The sequence below is a fragment of the Prinia subflava genome, chromosome 5 (assembly GCF_021018805.1).
Source record: "Prinia subflava isolate CZ2003 ecotype Zambia chromosome 5, Cam_Psub_1.2, whole genome shotgun sequence".
In the NCBI taxonomy this organism is placed as follows: domain Eukaryota; kingdom Metazoa; phylum Chordata; class Aves; order Passeriformes; family Cisticolidae; genus Prinia; species Prinia subflava.
Genome location: NC_086251.1, coordinates 61,223,480 through 61,250,521, shown reverse-complemented (window position 1 = coordinate 61,250,521; position 27,042 = coordinate 61,223,480). Strand labels below are relative to the sequence as shown.

At 50.8% G+C, this 27,042-nt stretch overlaps 1 protein-coding gene across 3 annotated transcripts in view; it reads right to left on the bottom strand.

Moving 5' to 3' along the window:
* Positions 1-4,038: 4,038 nt before the first annotated feature.
* The window catches only part of TXNDC16 (thioredoxin domain containing 16), a 37,385-nt gene continuing 14,381 nt past the window's right edge, over positions 4,039-27,042 (bottom strand). For all 3 annotated transcript variants that reach the window (XM_063399677.1, XM_063399678.1, XM_063399679.1), the window contains exons 12-21: positions 26,068-26,209; positions 25,186-25,332; positions 24,670-24,729; positions 17,723-17,891; positions 17,286-17,425; positions 12,782-12,866; positions 9,378-9,516; positions 8,673-8,833; positions 6,635-6,825; positions 4,039-5,667 (exon numbers count right to left, since the gene is read on the bottom strand). In XM_063399677.1, the coding sequence (XP_063255747.1) occupies positions 5,381-5,667; positions 6,635-6,825; positions 8,673-8,833; positions 9,378-9,516; positions 12,782-12,866; positions 17,286-17,425; positions 17,723-17,891; positions 24,670-24,729; positions 25,186-25,332; positions 26,068-26,209 (1,521 nt within the window). In that variant the 3' untranslated portion in view covers positions 4,039-5,380. The remainder of the gene's footprint in view (positions 5,668-6,634; positions 6,826-8,672; positions 8,834-9,377; positions 9,517-12,781; positions 12,867-17,285; positions 17,426-17,722; positions 17,892-24,669; positions 24,730-25,185; positions 25,333-26,067; positions 26,210-27,042) is intronic.

Sequence of the window (27,042 nt, the reverse complement as noted above, 5' to 3'; positions counted from 1 at the left end):
ACAACAATGTCCCCAAGGGGACGTGCCACTTCTGCTCCCTCCACGGCCCCATGGAACCCTGAGGGCTCCTGCTTTTTGGGAGCAGTGGGACAGGCACTGGGACGGGATTACCGTGGGATGGTCCATGGTGGTTGCTGCTCTTCCAGCCTGGACTTTGACTTCAACCACTGCGTGTGAGTCACCAGCAGTGAGGACCCTGCACGGAGCTGGTCTGGGAATGGAGCAGGAGAGCAGAGCTGTGGGTGCAGTGCCAGGACGGGCTGGAGATGGAGCAGGTCTGTGGGAAGGGAAAATACAGACAGAAGGTGTTCCATGAGGAACTGGTTTGGATTGATCTTCCCAGCTCCATCCCAATCCCTGTCCAGGAGGATGGAGGCAGTGGTGTCCTTGAGACCCAACCCCTGCCCATGTTGGGCATGGGGCAGAAGGGATGGAGGCTCATCCTGGGGGTCAAATTTCAGAATTTCCTGGGCCATCTGTATTTTTAGCAATGGAGGTGCCAGGTGGAGGAGCCACCCTATGTCGTGATGAACCCCATCCCTTATCTCACACCCCAGCTCCATCCTGCACCTGCACCCTCCCTTCCCCAGCACAGCTCCTCAGCCACCTCCAACTTTATTAGGGCATCAATCACTCCCTGTCCCACCCCTGGACCAACATCTGTCTGTCTGTCTGTCTGTATCTGTCTGTCTGTGTCTGTCTGTCTGTCCCTGTTTGGGCCCCACCACCTGGCACACACCGACAGGCAGCAGGGGCATTGTGTGGGAGCTGCTTTGGGAGGGGACACACAGGGGACAGTGACAATGATGGACACACCGGGCGGCTGCGGGATCCCTCTCCATCCCCTCAGGCGATGCCGAAGGCACAGGGAACACATCCAGGGCACCGGGATGGATTGAATCACTCTGGATGTCCCCGGGGGTGGGCTGAGGTCTGGATGAGGCTGCTGCAGACGCCCTCGGCAGCAGCCCAGCCCCACAACTCCGGACAAACACTCCCGGACACGGCTCCGGCAGGGCTCTGTGGCAGGGGTGGCGCTCCAGGGCAGGGATCACGGCCAAGCCTTGCTGGAGAGGAACCTGCCCTGCAGGGAAAGCATCTCTGCCAGGCTGAGCCACCAGATGGGCTGGAGGGATGGCTGTCACTGTCACTGTCACTGCCAGCCTCCCTGTCCCCACGCCGCCCCAGGCACCGATGAGCTCAGGGGACGTGAGCCAGCTCACCAGGTCTTGTTCTGCTCCACATCCTGGCAGCGCTGCTGGAATCTGTCCAGGCAGATCTGTCCTTCCCGTGGCCCTGCTCCTGCCTGGCAGCATTTCCCTCCTGGGGACCTTGTCCTGTCCTGCCTCCTCCCTGCTGCCGTCCTGCAGTTGTATCCCAGGCCAGAGCCATGGAATGAGGCTTGCCAGGACAGGCTGTGGCTGCCCATCAGTGGTCCAGGATGGGCTGGGAATTTGGAAACTCTCAGCCAATTTGGAAAATCCACATTCCAGGACAAGGGCTTGTCTCTCACCACCCTGGTTCTGCTCCAAGGGTGAAAAACTTGGAAGAAATGCTTGAAGAATTTCTTGGAAGAAATGATTGCTTCCAGTGTCCCATGGTTTTGAGACCACTTTCTTTAAAAGCTTTTAAAAGTGGCAAACACAACAGACACTTTTAATATTCACCTTTTAATATTCCCTCTGCCCTGCAGTGAGCACTGCTGCCAGTCTGGCTTCATGGGATTCCTTAAGGATGGGGACAGACCAGAGAATCACAGAATATCCTGAGCTGGAAGGGGCCAACAAGGAGAAGAGTGCATGGAGAATTTCCTGTTGTTTTAGACAATAAATTGTTTTGGTTTCATGACAAGCACATCATCCTTTTTTTTGGGTGCGTGTGTATCTTTGTTTCATCTTCTGATAATTTAAACAGCCTCTGATAATTTAAACACCCCCTGAAAGGCTCCTGAAGTGCATCCAAACCTCCACTGAAATGGAGTCCCACCAGAAGAGGAGTTTGGTCTGAAGCCAAGGTTGATCCATATCAGCCAGGAAATCTTCAGCTGAGCCTGCACCCCTGAGGGAGGCAGAGCTGTGGTTTATCCAGACAAACACGGCTTTTATTGTTAAATGGTTGAAGAGGGAGCTGATAACATCAGCGGCCCTGGTGATCTCACCACACTTGAGCAGCAGCACTGACACAGGGAGGTTGATGAGCATGCAGACCCTGCTGCAGGACAGATCCTGCTCCTCCAGCCTCCTGGGACAGCACAGATCCTCAGATCCTGCTCCTCCAGCCTCCTGGGACAGCACAGATCCTCAGATCCTGCTCCTCCAGCCTCCTGGGACAGGACAGATCCTGCTCCTCCAGCCTCCTGGGAATCCCTCTGTCCCTCACAGGTGCCCCCCAGAACACGAGCTCTGCCTTCTCTGCCTCACTCCTCATCCAAGGCTGTAATTCCAGGCCAAGCTGGATGGGAATCAGAGCAGCCTTGTCCAGTGGAAGGTGTCCCTGTCCATGACAGGGTTGGACTGGATGTCCTTTAAAGGTCCCTTTCCACCCAAACACTCCGTGGCTCTGATTCCATAAACTCCCTCTGAGTGTTTTTTCTGCCCCTAGAGCCAGAGTTGTTTGGAACAGCCAAGTGCTGGAGCATTTCCTCTGGTGGATGAGGAAACTCTGGGATGCAGACCCCCATCATACTGCCCTCAGTATCCCTAACATTTCCCCCCTGTCCTTACATAACCAGGCATATTTCTGCCTCCATGGATTTCCCTGAGTCCCTGTCTGGGCTACAAAGTGGAAAAGACATTTTGTATTGAAAAATAAAACCCCAATAAACTCAAAGACACCTGAAGCAGTCCAGGACCATGACCTGAATCCAGAGCAAACCCACAGCTGGCAGTCCAGCTGGATTCTGGCAGTGATGGGATGTGGATGAGCACATCCCTTCCCAAGTCTCCGAGCTGCCACCTGCAAGGTGGACTCAGCTCAGGGCTCTGGGCATCCCAACCCAGCCGGGGAGGCTGGAGCTGATGGATCCCGCTGGGGATGAAGCCAGCAGAGCCCGGGCTCCCCAGGCACGGCCCCTCCCGCCACAGCATCCCCACGGGATCCCACTGGGAAGCTGTTCCAGCATCCCCACGGGATCCCACTGGGAAGCTGTTCCAGCATCCCCACGGGATCCTACTGGGAAGCTGTTCCAGCATCCCCACAGGATCCTACTGGAAAGCTGTTCCAGCATCCCCACGGGATCCCACTGGGAAGCTGTTCCAGCATCCCCACGGGATCCCACTGGGAAGCCGTTCCAGCATCCCCACGGGATCCCACTGGGAAGCTGTTCCTGACCCCCAGCGCTCCGCTGGTGACGCTCCAGCCTCAATCCAGCGGCACTGGGAGAGGCAGGGACTTGGGAAGCCACAACGGAGATGTGGCACTGACCCCTAGTGACAAACTCCTGCCCCAGTCCTGCACGGGAGAAGGGCTGTGCCTGCAAAAGGACACGTGGATAAGAGTGGGGACGTGGGAATGCTCCGAGTCTTCCACAAACCCTGTGGAAGGAAAGGATCCTGCTGCTGAGGGGCACCCGACCCAGGGCCCCTGCTCCCCCCACCCAAAACAGATCCAGAGGAGCCTACTGGAGATGGAATTTATTTAAAATGCAATGAAAAATCCAATTATTGCACTTCAAACTGCCAGTGGGCAGGGTGAGATGGGATAACTGGAAGGAATTCCTGGCTGTGAGGGTGGTGAGGCCCCGGCACAGGGTGCCCAGAGCAGCTGTGGCTGCCCCTGGATCCCTGGAAGCATCCAAGGCCAGGCTGGATGGGGTTTGGAGCAGCCTGGGACAGTGGAAGGTGTCCCTGTCCATGGCAGGGGTGGGATGAGATGGGATGAGCTTCAAGGTCCATTCCAACCCAACCCATTCTGGGATTCGATGCCGGAGATCAGGGACAGGATGGGAAATGACCAATGTGCAGCTCATGGAATTCAGCAGCGTAAGGAGCTCATGGAGCAGAGAAATGACGGGAACACACGAAGGATCTGTTCACGCCCTTCCCTTGGGAATGATGCCTTTGATCAGCAGGCTGCACTTTATTCCTTTAAATATATACATTTTGGCTCAAAGCCTGTCACTCAGCCCAAAAATGTTCTCTCTCAATTAAGGCCTTCCAGGAGAGCCCAGGACTAATGATCTATTTCTGGGTATTTCAAAAGGCTCACAGCCATGTGTGCTGCTTGCAGAATGAGAAATACAGAGTCTGCAACATTCTCAGCAGACCCTCAACAGCAGTTTTTCCTCTCCCCACTAATTTCAGAGCCTTAAGGAGTAGGAGAAGGATCTGACTCTCCAGCACATCTCAGCAGTGCTGTGGAAGGGAGATGTGATCATCTCACTGGAGGGAGTGAGATGATCACGGAATCCTGGAATGGTTTGGGTTGGAAGGGACCTTAAAGATCATCTGCTTTTAACCCCCTGACATTTCTTGTCCCCAGGAGATGAGCAGAGGCTGGAAATCCACTTCCCCACGTTTTGCATCTCCCCACTTAAGTTGTGGATGTGAAGCAGCTCCATCCCACCTTGGAAGGGTCCAGCCTTGCCCTTCATCTCCCTCCCCTCTCCCACAGCACTCAGCTTTCCACAGACCTTGCTCCCTGCACCATTCCTGGCTCAGGAGGCACCAACCTCGCCGCTGTCACCGAGAGCAAAGACAAATGGAGGCTGCAAATAACCCCCTGGGCTTGTGACCAAGAAAATGCCAGCAGTGAGCAAAGCCATCTCCCAACCTGCCCACCCTCGGGATTTGCTGGCAGAGTTTGGTCCCAGCTATTCAGGACTGTTGTGTGACCTGAGCTCTGGCCTCTGGAATAAATCTGCTTCCACCAGATCCTCCTCTTCCCCCTGAGGATGAACACGCTCACGAATTCGGGTCACAAGTCAGGTGTAAACACAACTGGGGGCTGGTTGGAGCAGCTCTGGAGTGGTGGAATGCTGGCTCCACACGGCTCCAGCGCAGATGGACTCACAGGATATTCTGTCACACATTAGCAGAGCTTCTCCTGCAACCAGGGAGCAGAGAACTGGGCTTTTTATCTTGGAGTCACTCACCCCTTCCTGCTCAGGGGCGACTCTGAGACTTGGGGAATCTACAGAGCAGGGCTAATTTGTCTTTTCCAGTGTAGCTTGTTGCTCGGTGAGCTCCCAACAGCAGCCAGGGAACAACATGTGGGATGTACAGACACGTCCCTGGCGTCAGAAGCCCCCAGCACTCTGCAGCAGGGAGTGGCCTTTCCCTTCACCACTCCTTGACAGCTGAAACCATTTCTCTCCTTGGAGAACAGGCTGGGAAGGTGCGAGGTTTCCCAGGGCAGCCCCACACCTTTCCCCACCCCTCTCTCAGAGCTCGCTGTGCCTCTTGCCCTGCCTGTCCCTGGCTGCCAGCCTCGGGGCTGTCCCCCGCAGGCCCCTCCCAGGGGAGCCGACTTCCTCTGCCGTGCCCTCCTGGGATGGCTCTTCCCGGGTGGCAGTGTCCCCTCCGGCAGTGTCCCCTCCGGGGCTGTTGGGTGGGTGCTGAGCAGGGCTGTCCCCGGGGTGGGGGGACAGCTCAGGCATGGCTGGCTCCATCATCTGGAGGAAATTGTAAGCAGGGAGTGGTGGCTTCCAGTCTTCCTCAGACAAGGTACCTGAGCAGCAAACACAGTCCCAGTTAGCTGGTGAAGAGTTATGCCCCACCTCCCAAGGGATATTTCCCTTTCCGAGGAATTATGGCTTTCCCCCCCACTTTCTAAGGAATACAAAATTAAAAATTTTTTTCTGAAAGATCATAGAGGCACAGAACAATTTGGGGTCAAAGGGACCTTAAAGATCAAGTCATTCAACCCCTGCCATGGGCAGGGACACCTTCCACTGTCCCAGGCTGCTCCAAGCCCTGTCCAGCCTGGCCTTGGGCACTGCCAGGGATCCAGGGGCAGCCACAGCTTCTCTGGGCACCCTGTGCCAGGGCCTGCCCACCCTCCCAGCCTGGAATTCCTTCCCAACATCCCACCTATCCCTGCCCTCTGGATGCCATTCCCTGTGTCCTGTCCCTCCAGCCCTTGTCCCCAGTCCCTCTCCAGCTCCCTTGAGGAAGGCAGATCCATGCTGGCTTCCTCCCAAGCCTCATCAGGCTGATCAAGACAGGAGGGATGCAGTGAAAAGCTTCACAGCACAAGCCAACCCTTAATTTCCCAAAGCCCCCAGTCAAACAGCAGCTTCCTCGACCTTTCCCATCCAAAAAGAAATGCAGGAAGGTGCCTAAAGAGTGCAGCTACTTCTTACACTGACAGCTGGGAGCTGGGAGGTTTTTTATGAGCAAGCTGTGGCTGGGAATGGGAAAACACAGCCAGATTTGGGGATTATCACAGGGAAAAGATGTCCATTCCAAACTATCCACGTTTGGCTCTGAGCATTAAACAGTCCCAAAGCAAACTTGTGAGTGTGGGCATTCTCTCCTGGCTGGACTATTTGTACTTCTCCAGCTCTAACAAGCAGAGCTGGTTTTTCCATCGTTAAATTCCAGGACAGACAATTTATTGCACGTAGGACCTTCTCATAAACAGACTGGAGCTCACAGTGTGTGCTCAGGAACGTTATAAACCTGTGTCCACTTACTGCTGGGGATCTCCAGTCCTGCTTGGAGCTTCTCCAGCCACGACAAGACGTTCACCTCAGTGATGGAGTGCTCTGGGGGGAACCTGAACACCTGACCCCCGGCATGGAGGTTCACCCAGAGCAGGACGGGCAGGGAAGGCGTGGTGGAAAAGTAACTCCTCAGGATCCCGTGTCCCACTGGAGTCCTCTGCCTGTTGGGGAAGAGGAGATGCAGGTTTGGCAGCATGACAGGACTGAGATGTCCACCAAAAAAACCACCAAACAACAACACAAAAAAAACAACCAAAAAAAGCCCCAAACCACCAAAGCCCTTGGGTCGCATCCAGCAAAGCACGGTTTGGTGAGACTGCAGAAACATCGTCCCTGGAAGTGCTCAAAGCCAGGCTGGACGGGGCTTGGAGCAACCTGGAATTGTGGAAGGTGTCCCTGCCCATGGGAAAACAGGATGGGCTTTAAGGTCCCTTCCAACCCAAACCATTCCAGGATGCTCTGGTTCTAGGCACTGTAAATAAGCTTGATGCTTAGGGAACCTGTCAGGATCCGATGGAGAGAGAGCAGAGCACAGCCTGGACGTGTGAAGAAATCCTTGAGCAGGACAAACTCTGGAGGAAGGTGGGAGATGCTTTCCCCCTTAAGCTTCTAAGAACAGATGGGACAAGAGTGGGACAGGTCCTGCAGCCCCCCAGGGTCAGGTCCTGTCTGCAGGGACAGCTGCCAGCTCCTTCCAGCCCAGCTGCTGCCACTGCCCCACGGTGACAGCAATTCCACAGGGATGGAAAGGCAAATTCCTCAAGTGGCACCAAGGAAACAGGGCATTGAGACAGAGCAACAGCAAGCCCACAAAGGTGCTGAAACATTCCAGCACTATTTTAAGGCTTCAAGTCTGAGCTGGCTCTTGTCCTGGGAATGAGGGCATTTTTCTAGGATGAGGGACTTTTAACAAGGACATGAAGTGACAGGACACAGGGAATGGCTTCCTACTGCCAGAGGGCAGGGAGAGATGAGAGATTGGGAAGGAATTGTTTCCTGTGAGTGTGGGCAGGCCCTGGCACAGGGTGCCCAGAGAAGCTGTGGCTGCCCCTGCATCCCTGGAAGTGTCCAAGGCCAGGTTGGATGGGATATCTTGGATAGTGGAAGGTGTCCCTGCCAATGTCAGGGGTTGGAATGAGATATTGAAGGTCCCTTCCACCTTAAAGCACTCTGTGATCCTGCCCTGTTTTGTGGCAGTGCTTTCTGTGTCTCAGGGAGGCAGAGCAAAGGCAGATGTGTAGGTGGGGAAGTTCCAGGGCTCTCGTTTCTGCTGCATTACTGGCAGCCAATCCTCCCTGAGCACATGTGCATCTTCCCTCTCAGCTAAACTCCAGCCCACGCTGGACGGCACTTCCCAGACTTCAAAGCTCGTTATGATTAAGCCACTGAAGTTTCCCTGGGCTCGGGCAAAACAAACAGAGGCCAAAAATTCAAAATGCAACTAAGAAGAGGAGCATTAAAAAAAAAAAATAACCACAAAAACCAAAAACCTTTCCTACAATCTTCTATTTCCTAGGTCTTGAATTAATGTTGTTGCTTGAATATTTTTTAAGTTTCATTTGTGGGGCTTCTGGTTGAACCCTCCAGTGATAATTTTCTTCCCCAGTTAATGACCAGTCATTCCCTCTGACTGCTGGTGGAAAATCACCACAAGACATTCCAGGAGGCCAAACTTCCATGGTTTTTTTATCCCCACATGCAACAAAAATACAAATAACACCAGACCCAGGGTCAAGCTACTACAGGCACTAGAGAACTTTTTCCTGTATTGAAAACGATTTCTGCAATCAATTAAATATTTACTAGTTTTACTTTGTCAGGCAATTTTTGCAGTTACCCAGAACACTGAGTGAACCATTGCTCAACGGTTTGACCTCCCAGCTCCTGAAGATTTCAGATCAAATAATGACATTACCAGCTCGTTTTCTCAGTAATTGCAGCCTCAGGGTTTTTTTTTCTGCAAAGCTCAGAGCGAGTTAATGGGAAGGAGACACTTTCAAACACTCACAGGTTCAACCAGCAAGCCACAAACGCCTGCTGGCGTCTTCCTTTTGCCAGCTTCAGCATTTCCTTGCTTTCCATCTGACTGATATCACCAGCACTGAAGAGGATGAGGAAGGGTTTTCTGAGCTGCAAGTACTGGGGCAGATTTGTCACGGTGATTTCTGGCTGCAGGACGTCACAAACAAGAAATTTGGGGTTATGAGGAGGAGAAAATAGGAGAAAATCCCACTTTCTGCTCTTACATGAGGGTGCAGGGGTTAATCAAGGCTGCAGTGTCTGTGTGGAACGTGGGAAGCTGGAACAGGGCTGGATTTTGGTGCACTTTGCCCAATCCAAGTGCACCAAGTGTGTGGCAGCAGCTGTCAGCTTGGAGATGGGGATGTGAGCAGAGCAGGCAGAGGCTGCAAAAGGCACATGGAAAAAACCCTGGGAATAGGGAACAGACTTGGCTGGAGGCCAAGCCCCTGCTACAGCAGGTGAGTGACTCTGAGGCCAATCCCTCAACTCCAGGGTCTCCTGCTCCAAGACCACACAGCAAACAGCAGATTTCTGTCCAGATTCCCTGCTCCAAGTCACAAAATTTAAAAACAAACTCAGCACGATAAAAATAACGAGCGGACATGGCCGTTCCGCAGAACTCCACACTATAATCAGAACTCTGCAAATGACTGCAATGGAAAAAGGGCATTTTGATTTTATTTTTACTCACAAAAACGTCCAGCAGTTCATATCTGATCATCTGCACCATGTCCTGCACGCTGTGTTTGGACAGAGCGATGCCCTCCACGCTGCGGCCTCCGCTCCGGGCCAGGAGCAGGGCAGGGGGGGACACGGAGTATTTTCGGGATCTGGAAAAGAGGGATGGGCACAGAGGGGTTGGACACATCCCAAATGTGCTGGACACAGAGCTGGCATCCTCCTGGAGACGTGTCCCATCCTTGGAAACGTTCAAGGCCAGGCTGGATGGGGTTTGGAGCAATCTGGGATAGGGAAGGTGTTCCTGTCCATGGCAGGGGTGGAATGAAATGAACTTTAAGGTCCCTTCCAACCCAAACCGTTCTGGGACTCTGGGATTTCATTCCTACTTCTCCTTCATTTTCACACTTACAGCTGATGCAAACACACACCCAGGCCTTCACTCTGCCTCCCCAGCCAAGGCACACTGAGGTCAGATCCCATCCAGGGGACACAACCCACACAAAACAACATTGGATCCTCCAGGAGATCCAACTTTTGTCTCAGTGAACAAACCCAAAAATGGTGGTGAAGTCCAAGCCCCACACTGCAGCAACACACACAGGCTGCAGCCACCCACTCTTGGTGGAGTAGCCAGATTATCCTTTGTTACCCCATGTCCTTCTGGTAAAAGGATTCGAGGTATTCAAAGAAAAGCTGAGAAAGTGGGAAAAGCAAAAAGAGAAGTCTGAGCAATGAAAGGGCAGGGGGGACAGCAAGCCAGGACAGCAATTTCTGGAAGTTTGAGGAACTTCAGGCCTGGAGGCTGCAGATGGCACTGCCCAGAGGAAGGGTGTGACAGGGGAAATCAGCTGCCTCTGCAGCTCTTGGGGGCATGTCTTGGTTTGTTTTTCAAAGGTTCCTGGCAATTTTTCAAAGGCTGTGACACCAAAGAATCCCAGAATGGTTTGGGTTGGACGGGACCTTAAAGCTCAGCCAGTTCCACTCCCCTGCCATGGCAGGGACACCTTCCACTGTCCCAGATTGCTCCAAGCCCTGTCCAGCCTGGCCTTGGACACTTCCAGGGATCCAGGGGCAGCCACAGCTTCTCTGGGCACCCTGTGCCAGGGCTGCCCACCCTCACAGGGAAGAGCTTCTTTAGATCATCAATGACACAGCAAGTGGAGGGAACTGCAGATAATTTATTTCCATGATGTCTAACTCTTTTGGAGCCCTTTCCCATCCTCCATCACAGCATTTATCTCTCTGGGACTGGTGCATCCACTGCAAACTTCACCATGAGCTGATGTATTTACAGTTGATTACGGCTGGCAAAGCCCTAAAAAATATTTAATTCAGGGATTTTGAACTTAATAAATTTCTATGGGTTTTACAGAGATTCTTTGGCTTGGTTATGGCTCAGAGGAGTGAGAACTCTTGTTCCCTGTGTCTAAAATACATCACCTTGTTCAGCAGCCTTTGGTAAGCATCTGTGAGGGTGGTGAGGAACTGGAAGAGGATTCCAGAGAAGCTGCCCCATCCCTGTAAGGGACCAAGGCCAGGCTGGATGGGGCTTGGAGCAACCTGGGATACTGGAAGGGGTCTCTGCCCATGGCAGGGGGTTGAACTGGATGACCTTTAAGATTTCTTCCAGTCTAAACCACTCTGGGGTTCTACTCTATGATTCTATAAGGAAATATCTTATATACTGCCAAAAAATCACCAAATTCCCCAGCTACACTCTATCCTGAAATCCCTTCTCCTCTTCCTGGTACTGAGGGGTTGTGCTGTTGCTCACCACAGCTTTCTATTTATACAGCAGGACCATTCAGAGGGTAACACGAGCCTTGCATTTCAATCAAAACCATCTGCAAACGAATACTTGGCAGGAATCTCTGACATCGACGTGGAAATAAATAACAACCTCATGCAAAGCATTTCTTCCTCAATGCCTTTTTCCCCTTCATTAGTGACCAGCCCAGCAGGTGCCTGCTGAGCAAACAGCTTTGCTGACAACAGCCTTTGTGTATCCTGCAGCTCTTTTTCTCTGGAAAAGGTCTACAGGATGCACAGAAGGGGAATCAGCTTTCTGTGACCTGGGAGCCACAAATATTTTCTCTGTGAGCACTGAGCTGAAGAATGGCTTTTCATTTTCTGAAGGGAAGTGAGTCTGGCTCTTGCATAAGGAATTCCTGTAAGTGTTTACTTTCTGCTTACACTTGAGAAGCCCATCAGCTACAGTAGCTTCACCCACAAATCACAGCCAAAATCCAAATTTGGCAGAAGGACTATCAATATAAACTGCACTAAATATTCCTGCTAAACAGGAGCAGGCTCCTGGAGCAGGAGCAGGGAGGTGAATTCTTGCATGTGTCAGCTCTGAGAGAGCACAGGCTTCTTCTGCTGGTACCTGAGAGATCACCCTGTCCTCTGCTTTTCTTCCTTCCATCAGCTGGGCTGAAATTCTCTGGGAAGAAAAGTCTTAATGATGCCTGGGGCAGTTTGGTTAATAGAGATGTATTCCCAAGGTGTTTGCATTTTTATTCTCTGTGCTGACCACAAAAATGCCCGTGTCTCATCAGGAATGCATCACACCTCTAAGGAGCTAATGAAAAGAATTCCCTGCTGCACTGCAGCCTGTTAAACCCACACCTGAAAAACAGGCCAAGGACCTCCTGGGATTTTTAACTGTGCCTTGATAGCCAATTCCTGATGGAAATGAGATGCCAGGGCAAGCTGGAGATTCCCCCTGGCTCCAGCTGCATTTCTAGGCACTGAAGCACCTCTCACACTCCAACCCAAAGGACTTTGCCCCTTGCTGGAGTCTCAATGACACAGGTAAGATCCCATTAACTCCCACTTGGCTTAAAGTCAGGGATGCAATTCCACCAGGAATGCAGCTTCATGGCAAGCCAGCATTTATTTCCCAGTTTCCAAAGCCTTTCCCAGCACCCAGACTCAATGTCCACTCCACTCCTAGCCCAAGCAGTCACAAGCAGATTCTCTTCTGGCTGTTCTTGGCAACTGGGGGCAACCACCAGAGCAAGGGAAGGCACTGCAGTGACTATCCATCATTTTTTTTTCCTCAAGGAAAGAGAAAGGCAGGACTTTTTCTCCCTCACACACTGATGGTATAACTTTCCCAGCCTGCTCTTTATTTTCAGAAAGGTTTGCTCTGTTTGTGTGAGGAGCTCAAGCACATCCACGGGGGCTGAAGGACTGAAAATACCCAGAGTGACCATGAACAGCAGGAGGGTGACCATGGATAGGCTGAGAATCAATGGCAGAGCCAAGGTGACAATTCCCTTTGGATGAGTCCTGACCCATCTCCCTGCAGCAAAAAGTCACTTGTAGCTGTTACTCAGCACAGTGACTCTTGCCTTTCACTAAGTGCAGATCAACTTGAATTCTTCCCAAAGAAAAAGAGAAACCACTTACAAAGCCAAGGCATCATCTTCAAAATACATCCCCATCCTTACGTGGCCACTTAGGATGTTTCCTGCCTCTTCAAAAGCTTCCCTGGCTGGAAAAAGACAAAGATACAAGAATAAACAATCGAAAGAGAGGTGTTGAGGCTTTTTCCTGGAAACCTGATCGATGCCTGCACACAAAACATCCTGCCAGAGGAGCCTTTCAGGCACTAAACCAGGATTAGTGGCTCGCAAGAAGTTACTGCAGCTCAGGGCTGCAGGCCACAGGAGGAGGAGCAGGCAGAGAGCAAGGATCAGGGGAAAATTCCCATTATGAGAACTGTGTTTGCTCTTCAGCCACCAGCACTGAGCCTCCAGGACAGAGGCACTGCTGGAAAATGAAATGTCTTTAAGGACTTACAGTCCGTAAGCGTTCTTGGAAACAAGAGACCAATTATAAGTCTAAACAGAAATCTTATAAATCCCAGTGACCTTTGGGAAATGATGGATGACGGCTTTACTGGAGTAGGGCTAAGAGCCTGGAGATAAACCAACCTTTCCCTCAAGTGTCTCTTGGTTTAACCAGCTTCTCCCAGCAGACTGGGGCTGCTACAGGATGGGGAAAAACCAGGCTGGGCTCTCTTGATCACAGCTGAGACTGAGAGCACAGCTCCAAAGCAAAACTGACTGCAGAGCTGGTTTATTCCCTTATAAAAGCCTCTAATTTCACAGAATTCCAGAATGATTTAGGAAAGGACCTTAAGCTCACCCAGTTCCACCCCCTGCCCTGGGTAGGGACACCTTCCATCAGACCAAGCTGCTCCAAGCCCTGTCCAGCCTGGCTGTGGTTCCAGGCAGTGGATCCATGGGAAAGCCAAGCTTTGTAGGAACATGCAAGGCATGGTGGGGAGCTTGTGAAATGCAGAGATCAGAGCTCCAAACAGCTGCTGCCAAAGGTGGGGTGAGAACAGGGAGATTTCAACACCACCACCCCCCTCCTCCTTTGCATTGAGCAACTGAAAGCAACAAAAAAGGTTCTTCTGACCCAAGGAGAGGGAGAAATCTCACTCTTTGGGGAAGCCAGGTTTATCCTGAGATTCAGGGGGTATCTCAGATATAGCCATTATATAAATTGCTGTCACACAGCAGTGACTGCTCCTCAGAAGGTTCAGTGTCACAGCAGAGCTGGCCAGCCCAAGCTCCTGGGACCAGTGACTCAGAGCTCAGTAGATGGAGCTGCCTCACAACTGGCCACTTTCTGCTTCTTTGATTCCTGTTTTGCAGCTACACTCAAAGCTGTATTTTCCACTGTTTCCCATGTGGCCCATAAACTTTCATTTAAGCTGTTTTCCTTTTTAAATGAAAGGAGTTCCTTAAGGAGTGGTTCATTGAGGACTCAGTCATTATCACAGAATTTCTGAATGGTTTGGGTTAGAAGAGACATTAAAGCCCATCCAGGGCCACACCCGCCATGGCAGGGACACCTCCCACTACTCCAGGTTGTCCAAGCCCGCTCCAACCTGGCCTTGGACACTTCCAGAGATCCAGGGGCAGCCACAGCTTCTCTGGGCACCCTGTGCCAGGGCCTGCCCACCCTCACAGGGAACAATTCCTTCCCAATCTCCCACCCATCCCTGCTCTTTGGCAGTGGAAGCCATTCCCTGTGTCCTGTCACCCCAGGCCATTGTCCAAAGTCCTTCTCCAGCTGCCACAGAGAAACCAATCTTGGATGTTGCTTTCCAGCTCTTCTGGTCTTTGGTTACTTGATTTCATCAGTGCTGAGAGAAAAGTTCCCATCCCAAGCTCCTCCACTAAGCTTTAAATCCTCACTTGAGATAGGAGCTTGGATCAGCCCTGGTTGGAGGAATTCCCTCCTAAATCAGGACAACCTCCAGCAATCCCAGGCTTATTCCTTGACCTGATGAGGTCTTCCTTTCCCACCACAGCTCCAAACTTTTCCCTATTTTTGGCTGTACTAGACCCAGAGCCACACACCAGCCCATATTTCTCCAGTGACAGGTTCTTTGCTTCGTATCCAAACCCCCCCCAAATTCACACAGTTCCACTGCAAACAGGAAGCAGTTCAAAAAATCTATTTAAATATTTCCTAGGAAATTAGTTCCCCACTGAAAGCATGACTTTAATTCCCTGAGGGCCCTGATCAGCACATTCCCTGAGCTGGAATCCCAGCTGCTCTGAACTGCACAAGCACAACTTCATTGATGTGGGAACAAGAAAGAATCAAGCTGCCAGATGAGGAAGGGTCTAAAATCCCTGCAGAGTTTTGGGAAGCAGGATCTGAGCCCCACCCTTTATTCCTCTGGAAGGAGGCATCTTCTGACTCCAGCACAGCAGCTCCTGTAGCATCTCTCGTGCCTTTCTCACTTGGCTTCCACTGATGCTGCCAAGCCCCGTGAGCCACCAGAGCTCAGGGATATTTTCAAATATTTCACTTCAGTTTTACTTCCCCGCAGGCTCCCAGTTTCTGCACCAAAAGCAGATTTCTGTCCTAAAAGTTCTCTGAGTTTCCAGGAAAATGTCCGTTCATTGCCCTCATAACACATTCACCTCTTCCCAGGAAATTTTATTCAGGATTTTTCCACTAAGCCTATTTTAGCTCAGACCCCCCAACTGGCTTCTTAAACATAGTCCTGATGCTAAGGGTTGGGAAATTTCCAGGATTTTTTTCAGCAGGACATCTCATTGCTCTGTTTCAGTTCACCAGAAATGGCAATGACACAGCTCACTGCTGCTTGGGGTTGGAGCAGGAATTCTGCATGACAAAATGATTGGGAAAGCTGCAGGTTGATAAGAGGAACAGTGTGGCCCTCCTGACTCCAGCCTGGTTTGATGCCAGAACAGCTGGCCCCAGGTTCCTGCTCCCTCAGGCTGTTCTGCATCACAGCTCCAGCACCCCCAGGAGAGGACATCTCAAATTTCATCTCCCTGTGGCTGAGTTACCCCCACCTGAGGATGCCATTCTGGATTGCAGATGGAATGTGCCCTGAGGGAAGAGGCAATCCTACAGGATCCACAAAGAGCTGTCTGGAAATCTCCAAGGCCCTTGTTTGCATGGAATTAAATGAACAACTTCTCTGCAGAATCCCAGAATGGTTTGGGTTGGAAGGGACCCCAAAGCCCACCCAGTTCCACTCCTGCCACGGCAGGGACACCTCCCACTACTCCGGGTTGCTCCAAGCCCCATCCAACTTGGCCTTGGACATTTCCAGGGGCAGCCACAGCTTCTGGGCTGGATTAAAGGGTTTTCTGGGCTTCTTCCAGGGGCTGGATTAAAGGGTTTTTTGGGATGATTAGGATTTCATACTGTATTTACTAGATTAGATCTCTAGAGGAAGGCAGAGAATTGGCTGTCAGCAGGCTCAGGGAACACAGCCCAAGTGTTTTCTATTTGATTCCAGGCATCCTGCCTTGTTCTTACCTCTTCCCTCTGGACCCTCTCACGTGAGAAAGAAGCTTGGTTTGCATTAAACCAAAGTTTAGAGGCACAAGGGAGCTTTAAAATGAAAAATAGTCTGAAAATTTGATCTTAAGCAAGATCAGGAAGTTCTCTTATTTTTAAAGCAGCAATTCCCAGGGGAAGGTGGCAACTGAGGGTCTGTGGGATTAGAAGATCTCAGCTCCCAACTGTGAGGCTCTGGCACAGGATGCCCAGAGAAGCTGTGGCTGCCCCTGGATCCCTGGCAGTGTCCAAGGCCAGGCTCGACAGGGCTTGGGAGCAGCCTGGGACAGTGGAAGGTGTCCCTGCCATGGCAGGGGTGGAATGGGATGGGCTTTAAGGTCCCTTCCAACCCAAACCATCCTGGATTCTGTGATTTGCCTGATGTTCTCTCTCCAGACTGGCTTTATTCCCTCTCCCTTGGTAACACATTGCATTTCTGTGTCCACCTATTCCAAAATCCACAGGTGGATTTCATTGAGTTATTCACATTTCATTCCTTCTGATGCAGGAAACTTCTATTTTACCTTATTGCTGTTCTGTTTTTTTAAAAATAAAGGGTTTGGATTGTGTGTTACAAGAACTGGGGCTACCCCTTCTTCAGGAGAAGTCAGCAAGATCCAAGAGTGGATCTCCTCCTTTTTTAAGGAAGAATATGCTGGGACACGTTGTACATGGGCTGCAGGAAGGGGCTGATGGATCTGGGCTAAACCAGAGGCTAAGAGGGAATTTAATGCCAGCTAAAACTACTTTGAAGGGACTCCTAAAGAGGACAGAGCCAAACTCTTCGAGGTAAAGGGGCAGGAGATACCACAGGGACAACAGGCTTGGGAAGTTTCTACTCCCACAGGGAGTGTAACAAACACAGCTGGCAGCTGAATGTCCTCTGAGGCAGGGTCTGAAATCCCTCACCTGCAATCACCTGCTACCCTCTCACTGTAAAACTGAGAAAGGCAGTGCCAGGCAGTGCCAGGCAGTGCCAGGCAGGCTGTGTGTCAACTTGCAGCAGCTGGAAGCATCCCTGTGCCACCAGGAATGAAGCTGGAGAGTGCTTAACCCACCAATCCCAACAAACCTTCGCTGGTGGCTGTGCTGAAAACTCCCAGCAGTGAGGGGTGGTGGTGGTGGGAGGAGAGCTGGGGTGGGAACTCCCCTCTTAAATATCCTTCTGCTTCATCCATTGTGGCCAGCTTCAGCGGGCAGGAAAGGTGGCTCCTGTGGAAAGGCAGAGAAACACCTTGGGCTGTGGTCTCTTCTGCTTTTGGGATGAAGAGAAACAGGGCAACCTCACCCCAACACAACGGGACAAATGTGACACCTCACTAGAGGCAAAAATGATCATCTGGGAAGTCCCAGGGAGGTGCTGGAGCTGGTTACAGCGAGGAAAGAACGGCCTGAGCCACACTGAGAGCCTTGGGAACACCACTAAAAATAACCAAGAAGGAATTCCAGCAAAAAGACAGGGGTGGTGACAGCAGGAGGATGTGGCAGATGTGGGGGTTTGTCACTCACAGCAGGATGAAGCTGCTCAGCTCTTCAGTCCCCCACATGCCACCATATGTCACTGACTGCTGCCCCTCCTTGTAAATCCTCATGGTGGGGAACTGGGTGACATTCTCCTGGGAGCACAGGCCAGGCCAGTCCCAGCAGTTCACCCGGGACAGCAAAACCCCTGGGGTTCCTAGAATAGAAAATAAATACTCATGAATGATATGAAAAAACTAGAAACAATAATGAATTGGTTAGAAAATAGAGGTTTTTATTAGCTTGGTGGATATTATTGTCTGTACTTGTATTAATGCTGACAGAAATCCACCAAAATCCAGCCCCAAAACCACAATCCCTTTGAGTACAGCCCATCTCCCTCTTGAAATCACTCATTCCCAGAGATATTCACATCTGACTGGTAACTCCAAGCAACACCCCAAAATCCTGAGACAACTGTCCAGGAGCTTAAAAGGCAGTAGGGAAAGGTATTGGAAATACCTTAGGAATAAGGCCAAGAGAAAGAAATAATGCAGGCACTCACTTACAGGAAAGAGGGAAGATGAAGCTTGGCATGATGGAGGAGGAGGATGCAGCCAAGGTTTTTGCATTTATTAAGTTGTTCAATATTGAAAAGTCTCTGTTCTGCCTCAAGCATGAAGCCAAATGCACATGGACCAGTCAAAGGGGATGGAAGAGAGATGCTCCCCTCCACTGCCCTCAGGCACAGGGTGGGATTCTTGGGGCTGTCCTGAGAGCCAGGATTTGGGCTTGATGATCTTTGTGGATCCCTTCCAATTCAGGATTTCGTGTGATCCCACCCAAGCCATGAGCAGACACCTGCAGGACCTTAAGAAAGGGGACTCACAAGTAAAGGAATGGGAAAGGAAGAGCACTTGGGAATTACAGAGCAGTCAGTCCAACTGTGGGTCCTGGGAAATGTCCTAAAAAAGGCTTTTTATGGGTCTCACCAACGTAAGAGACTCGAGAGATTGGTAAGAAATGAAACAAATGAAAAGTTGGTTCCTTGAGTGCTCTCTACGAGCTTAAGATTCGTGCAACTCCAGCATTTCCTTCAGCAAAGAATAATGGAGTCACAGAATCTTTGGGTTGGAAGGGACCTTAAAGCCCATCTCATTCCACCCCCTGCCATGGCCAGGGACACCTTCCACTGTCCCAGGTTGCTCCAAGCTGGCCTTGGATACTTCCAGGGACCTTACCAGCCTTTCTTTCCTCTTTGGGCTGGGTGAAGGCCAGCACAGGCTGCTGCTGTTAGTCCATGGCTAAGCCTGACCTAAATCCTGACCAGCTTCACTCCTTCCCTTGTGTTCTCACCTGAGCTGCCTCAGGGGCTTGACCAAGGACAGCGTGCAGCTGTCCATGCCCATGGCAGGAATGCTCTATCTCAGAAATCTTCACTCCTTCCCTAAATTTCTTTGAACAGGACTCAAAAGCTGCCTGGGAAAGATGGGATAAAACCTAGAGACAAGTACACACATGGAGGCAGACCATGGCAAAGAGTCCTTCAGAAACCAGAGCTGGGGCAGATGATGAGGGTTTCTCAAGAGAAACCAGCCAAGCTTTCTTCTCTCCCTGTCCTGGGTCTCTATCTGATCACTATTTTCATTAAAGGTCTGGTTGATGGAATAAAACACATCCAATCTGGTTTTGATCTCAAGCCTTGAGGGGCAGAAAGCAATTTGAGAGGCAAAGTGTAAGGCCAGCAGCATTCCATGAGGAGTGCTGCCTTAGGAAGGCTGACCTGGAACAGGACTAGCCAGAGCTGAGAGAATAAAGTAGGTATTTATTAAAAGACCTGTAAGGACACACTTTGGGCAGGACAAGAGCCTGGCCAGGGCTACACCCAAGGTGGGCACAAAATGGACAAACAGTCACGAGTTCTCACACTTTTATAAGTTTTGGTCCATTTGCATATTGGGGTTTAATTGTCCCATTACAGCTTCAGTTTATGAAGTCCCATCCTCCTTGTTTTCTCTCTTCAGCCACTGTTGTTTGTGCTTTTGGGGCTGAAAACTTGTAACAGTTGTCCTTGGTCTCCATCTGGAAGAGGATTTGTTTTGTGCCCCTACTGTGTGAAGAGAGCTTAGTAGCACCTAATGTGAGGCTCAGAACTGCACCCTTAGGCAGCACAGAACCTGAAAAATATGAAAGCTAAAACTTAAGGCATCAGGAGAAGCAGGATGCAAAAACATCACCAGTGCTGCAGGAAAGGACACTCAACAGAATCTGCAGTCCATGGGAAGAAAATCCTGTTCTTCTGTCCTGGTGAAACCTCTGCAGAGCCCAGCAAGTCAGTCTGGGAAGCATTTTTCTGGAAAGGTTTAAGCAAATGAGAATCTGGAGTAGTTTGGAAGACTTCCCTCTTGAGGAAAAACCCAACCAAGTTTTGCCTGGAAATGGCCAGTGAGAGAGAAACAATAAAATCTCACAACACATCAAGGGTGCTCTGGAGGGGGCAGTGAGATCACTGGGCAGGGTCAAGCAGCAACCCATGCCAGGGTGAGGAGGGCTGACCAAACATTAAAACAAACTCCTGAGCACAGCTGAGTGTTGCACAAACATTTGTTGCCTGGAGGAGCTGTGGACCCTCTGGGAGGGGTTGGACAGGGCTTGGAGCAAACTGGGACAGTGGGAGGTGTCCCTGCCCATGGCAGAGGGTGGAATGGGATGGAGCTTTAAGGTCCCTTCCAACCCAAACCCTTCTGGGATTCCATGAAGATTTTTGTAGATGAGGGTGAAGGCAGAGGTGACCCCTGCACGAGTTCCTGCTCCTTATCCCTGTATCCTTGGCCTCCCACAGGACCATTTTCTGCAATCTCCATTTGAGGTTCTGCACTGCAGTTTACAGGAGGAGTTTGCTGCTGTTCTGCCTTGCATCAAACTCTTGCTGAAAAAGCAGGAAGCAGCACAAGTGAAGGGCTTGCAAATCCACTCAGACAGGCAGGAATTGTCAAAACACTCCACGAGAGCAGAAATGGTTTGTGCCATTCCCAGGCTCTGCAAGAAGATCTCAGACTGAAAGCCTGACCTCAGATTTACTTCACACCTCTATCCAGTATAGCTGGTTCTCATCATCTCTTACCACATCATCTTGTGTCTTGCCCAACTCTGGAACATAATTCCAAGGAAATGGGGCTTTGAAGTCCTGTTAAAATCCTGATTTGTGAGGCTGGTTGAAGCTCTTTCAAAGATGAATTTTAATATTTGGGTATTAGCTCAGGGAATATCTACCACGTGCTCTGAAGGAGCCCCATCTGGCCTGAAAATCATCTGGTACAGGATGGAGCCTCTCCCATCCCAACCTGCACCATTTCATTAATGACTGAACGAGCAGAACTTTCAGGAACTGAGGAACTCAGCAAAGGACTGTCAGCCCTGTGGTCACTGCTGAGTGGCAAGAAAGTTGAAAGAGGAACACAAAATCCTGTCCTGTGGTTTTAGATGCTACTAAACCCAGCAACAGCAAGAACCTCTGTCCTAGAGGTCTTAGAAACCAGGACAAGATGAACCATCAATGCCATAGGGAACAAGAAAAATAAGGAATCCCTAGAACTTATAATCATTTGAACTTATAATTATTTGAAAGGCAGGACTGGTATGGTGCTGGAGAATGTTCAGGGAAAGGAATGGAGAAGGGAAAGGGTCTGGAGCCCCAGGAGAGGCTGAAGGAGCTGGAAAGGGGCTGAGCCTGGAGAAAAGGAGGCTCAGGAGGGACCTTGTGGCTCTGCACAACTCCTGACAGGAGGGGACAGCCGGGGGGGTCGGGCTCTGCTCCCAGGGAAAAAAAAAAATACAGGACAGGAGGAAATGGCCTCAGGTTGCCCCAGGAGAGGTTTAGGCAGGACATTAGGGAAAATTTCTTCATGGAAAGAGTCCAGCCCTGGCACAGCTGCCCAGGACAGTGGTGGAGTCTCCATCCCTGGAGGGATTTAAAAGCTGTGTGGATGTGGCACTTGGGTCCCCAAGGGGACAGTGGTGGCCTTGGCAGTGCTGGGGGGAATGGTTAGACTCGATGATCTTGGAGGGCTTCTCCAACCTAAACAATTCCATGATTGTACTAAGAAACAGCTCACTTGAAGGGCTGGTCCAAAGGCTACAACATGTAAGAGAAGTTATGTACAAAGTGCTGCACTTCAAGAGGAAGAATCCAATACAGAATGGGAACAACTACTTGAAAAACATCACACAATGTTTCCTGAAATCCTCACTCCAGAGTTACACTCCATGGATGTACATTGCTAAATCATGCAGGTGATTTTCCCACCTTTGAGCCACAACTTCACCCCCTCCTTGTAAGTCCCTGGTCAAGAAGACCCCACGAGCTCAGAGGAGGGAAGCAGAACCATTTTTCATCACAAAATATTGCTCTTCTTAGATACTGATTTCCTCTCTTCTTTGCAAAAAAAGGCCAATAACCCACCCAAGGAATGCTCACCACTGTCTCACCTTCACATCCTCTGCTCTTAACCCTGCTGCTTCCAAAAATTCCCATCCTGCAAAAGCAAACCAGGGGTGCAGCACTGAGCCCTAGTGGGACTGGGAAATTCTTGATCCCAGGGTAAAAAACATGCTCAGTTCAGCAAGGAAGAGATGCTCCTCTTTGTCTCCTGCTAAACTGCATCTCTCAGCAAATGGAATACAATTGAGGGCTGGAAACTCCACTGGTGAGGATCTGCTGAGCATCTGGTATGGGATGACTCAGGGGTCACTGCAGTCTCCAGGCTCCTCCATCCCGTGTGTTTGATCACACATGGCCTACTCTCAGTGCCATTTTGCACAAAGAATTGGCACTGGGAGCAGGACCTGGTTCTGCAACTCAAAATGTGCCTCCAGCACGGGTGATTCACTCCTCGGACAGCTGCTTGTGGATTCCCAGCCCTTGGGAAGGAAGCTCCACCCTGGAGCAGGCAGGAATACCAGTGCTTCTGGGGAACTGAGAGTGCCCCAAGCCATAGCCCACTTTTTATTCTCAGTCCTGCACAGCTCAAGGTCTTCTTCCTGATCCAGCCATCACTGAGAGCCCAGGGAACAGCATCCTCTGAGGTTTTCCAGCTCCTCTCCTCTGGTTCTCCCAGCTCCCTGAGGCTCCTTTAGCAGCAGGGAAAAAGGATCTCCAGATCCCCCAGTGCAGCTGTTCTGTGTCTGCTCTGGGGTCACGGCAGAGAAACCAGACTGGAGTCATTCCACAGGGTCACATCTGGCCTGGGAGTCTTTGGAGAGACCTCAGTGATCACTGACCCCGGGCAGTTCATGATCTCTGCTGAGAATCTGTCTGTGGCTGCTTCCCTGAGCAGAGATTGTTATCAAGTGATTCAGAACACACATGGTGAAATCCAGACTTGGCTGCTGGCTTGGGAAGAGCCTGGGTTTTACCCACAGACTCTCCTGGGCTGCTCCTTTAGCTGGTCTGGCTGCTGGGGAAGTCCAAAAGAAACCCCAAACCACCACCAACCCCAATATCCCTAACAACAACAACTTCTCCTGTCCCTTCCTGTTTATTCCTGGGATTTCAGTGCAGATCAAAGCTGCCAGTGACTTTCCCTTCATGCAAACCCATGAATGCAGAGCTGCTTTCCTCCAGCCCTCAGCACTGTCTGCAGCACTCCCAGAAGAGCTTCTTGTAAGCAATTCCCACTGCAGCTGCTTCCCAGAAAACTGTGGGGTGCTCTGCACACTCCATTCATATCCCCACTGCTGAATCCTGCAGGACACAGTGCCCAGTCCCAGGGGCTGCCAGCACCAGGAAAAATGAGCCTTGATGGAGGAAAAAAAACCAGAAGAAGGCACCAGCCACATCCAAAGGTGCTGGAATAGCTCTTTTCCAGATCCACGTGACTCCCCCACTCTGCTGCAGTGGGATGAAGCCACTTCAGTGTCCCCTTTAGCCAAGGGGAGAAAAAAGGCACCTCTGGAAGAGATTCAGCCCATGCAAGAACCCACCTCTCTCCACAAACCAGAGTGGGATGGGGTTGAAGGCCTGAGTGTGGGGCTTACACTGCACAGAGCCTCGTGAGGGATCCCTCCCTTCTGCCTTTGTCCCCAGATTCCCTCATGATTCCAGCTCTAAGTGCTGCTGATTGTTCACCATCACTGTTATTTATGGAGTTCTGTGAGAATTCCCACATCACTGAGCCAGCCTGCAAGCCCTGGAGGCACCACACTGGAAATGTGACATTGTCCCGTTTTCCTCCAAAGCCAGGGATAATCACAGCTCCTTTTTCCAGCAGGGCTGAGGTGCCACACCATTGATATGCAGGGCATCTCCTGGGCAGGACAGGGCCACAAACAGGACCCTGTTTCCATGTTCCAGGCCACAGTTCCTGCTGTTTGTGCTCTGTGTCACCCACTGGCACTGGGGCTCTGCCAAATTCTCCCTCATGGAGTCACTGTGCCCACCAAATGGGATCACAGAGTAATTTGGATTGGAAGGGGCAGGAACGCTTTCCACTATCCCAGGTTGCTTCAAGCCCTATCCAGCCTGGCCTTGAATGTTTCCAGGATCATAAAATCATGATGAGCTTGGAAAAGCCCTCCAAGATCATCGAGTCCATCACTGTCCCCCAGCACTGTCCCATGTCCCCAGGTGCCACATTTTAAATCCCTCCAGGAATGAAGACTCCACCACTGTCCTGAGCAGCTGTGCCAGGGCTAGACAACCCTTTCCATGAAGAAATTTTCCCTAATATCCAGCCTAAACCTCTCCTGTTGCAACTTGAGGCCATTTCCTCCTGTCCTGTGGTTTTTTTTTTCCCTGGGAGCAGAGACTCTGCAAAGATCCAGATAAATAAGACACAAAGGAATATTGCTAAACAACCTGGTGTGGATATGACTTTCCTTAGGAGTCTGAGGGGGGAAAATGAGTGTATTCCAGGTGAGGGAATGAGGTACTAATGAAGTTTTGGTTCCTGGTGCCAACAGGAGCAGTGAAAGCCCTGAGCCCTGGGGTTCCTTACCCTTCAGGAGAGCGGCCACCTCCGAGTACGAGCGCAGCACTGCCAGGGACACAGCTTCCCCTGGAACATAGGAGAGGGGACACACAGCCCTGAGGGACAGCCAGGGGACAGCTAGCCACACCTCGCTCCCTGACAATGTCACATCAGGAATCTCTGCACCCTGAGGTGCTTCAAGCTCTGTAAGATTTGAAATAAATAAGGAAAATTTAACTTGATGCTTCAGCAGACAGCAGCCAAACTGTCCAGGCCAGCCCATGAGTCCATGCTACATTAATTTCCCCTCTTGTCCCATGTGTTTTTTTTCCTATAAAATGAAGGTTAAATGTCTCTAAATATCAGATTGACACCTGTTCTCATCAGCCAGTGGGAAGAACTGATTGAAGCTGATTGTTATTACTGCCCATGGGACAGGATTAATGGTCAAAACTTGTCTCCAGGATCTCTCCAGGATCATGGAAAGCACAGAGAACATCCCAAAGTTAGAGAAGGGACAGCCAGGCCACATTTCATACTCACAGCTGGCATAAAACAGCACCACTGTCCGGGCAGCCTCCGAGAGGGAGGAGTGGAAGTTCTCCTCTGTCAGGACAAGGATCTGCTCCAGGGGCAGCTCTCTCTTCTTGTCCCTGGAAACTGCTTCCACCACCTGGTCATCCTGAATATCTGCAAGGGATCCACAGTCATGTCCAGGGCAGGGGGAACTGCAGCCCCCTGTGCCACCCCAGTGCACGATTTTGTAATCCAGAACCTCTCAGCAGAGATGTGGGGTGAGTGAAATCTTGTGTGGGGAGAGGAGGCACAGCCACCCAGACAAACCCCCAAAATGCCCTAATCCCACCTCACCACAGCTCTGCCCATGGATTGGAACAATTCTCTTCAGGCTCCTCTAGGATCCTGTCCTCCTTTTTTAAGAAAACACCCCCAGTTTTGCACAAAGAAGTGTGCATTTTCAATTCTGCATTGCAGGGACCAGAGTTTTCTCCCTGAAGGAGAGAGGTTTGGCTCTGCTCTTACAAAAACATGTCTCAAATCCTTCCAAAGGGATGGATAATTTTCAGATGCTTGTAGAGGACACAGTGCTGGGTGCACTTTAACCCCTCACGCCTTTGGAGCTGGTGCATCCAAGCATTTTCCTCTCCCTCACACAGCAACTGTTCCTCTGACAGCTCTGATTTTTCTCCCTGGTGTTTCCACTAAAAATCAGACCTGTCTATCATATCCCAGTGACCTCAGAGAATGAAAGAGCCACTTTGTGGCCACCATGAAGTGACTGTGATGGATTGCAAGTGTTCTCTAATGGCTTTGTGTTCAAAGTGTTCTCTCATTGCTTTGCCATGTCTGATGCTGATTGCACCTTCTGTCTGATGACAATCAGCTTTTCACTGATTAATTGCACACCTTGATTGTTATTCTCTTTCTCATCCTCATCTTCCTCCTCCTCCTGCTCATCCTCCTGGATTTGTTTGACCTTGCTCTTATCTTCCACCAGGGTTATAACTTCATCAGTGTCTTCCAAGACCAGGTATTGGATTGGCATTCCCTGAGGAAAACAATCAATCAGTGGGAGCACAACATCCCCTCTGCTTATTTTGTCTGCAGACCAAACTCCAGGCTGATGGAGCACCATCTCCCAGCTCCTTATTTTTGGGATATGCCACAGATCCCTGAAGCTGCCAAACAGGGGAATGTCTGGGTTACATTTCTTTGACCCTGTTTTTTCTGCTGTGCTTGAGTTTTTCTCATTCCAGGAAGTAAATGTGGCCATCAGCCCTATCTCCCAGCAATTTAACTCAGATCCAGCACTGCAGGAAAAATTCCAGTGGCCAAGAAGGGGAAGAGAGCAGGGAAGTACAGGGGACACTTGGATGTCCCCTCCTTAGAGGGGTCAGGCTGGGTCTGAGGAGCCCATCACAGCCTGGGAAACCAGCACAAAAAATCCTTTATCTCATGGAGCTCAGCCAGCAGAAACGTTCCCAAGTGTACAGGGACTGCCAACCCATGGAAAGAAGCAAAAAAGCAACACGAGTTTCTGAGAAATGAGACCTTGTCAGCTTAAAACCATTGCTGGCACCAGCTCAGACAAAGGCACTAGAGAGAAAATGGGAAGTTCATCAGGAGCTGAGAGAAATGGCAAAGTGCTGGCACCTCCCACGGGCTCCCAGAGCCACCCAGCGTGCACATCTCTCAGCAGGCCACGGGAAGGCCTCAGGGGATGCTCAGGTCTGATCCTGCACCAGAAATCACAAATGTGACACTTCAGGTAATCTGGGCCACCGTGTGCTCCCTGGCATCTGCCAGCACCCAACCCCAGCCTGCCTCACAAGCTGGGTCAGGTCCCTCCAGGGTTTAACTCATCTTGATCAGCCTCATTTA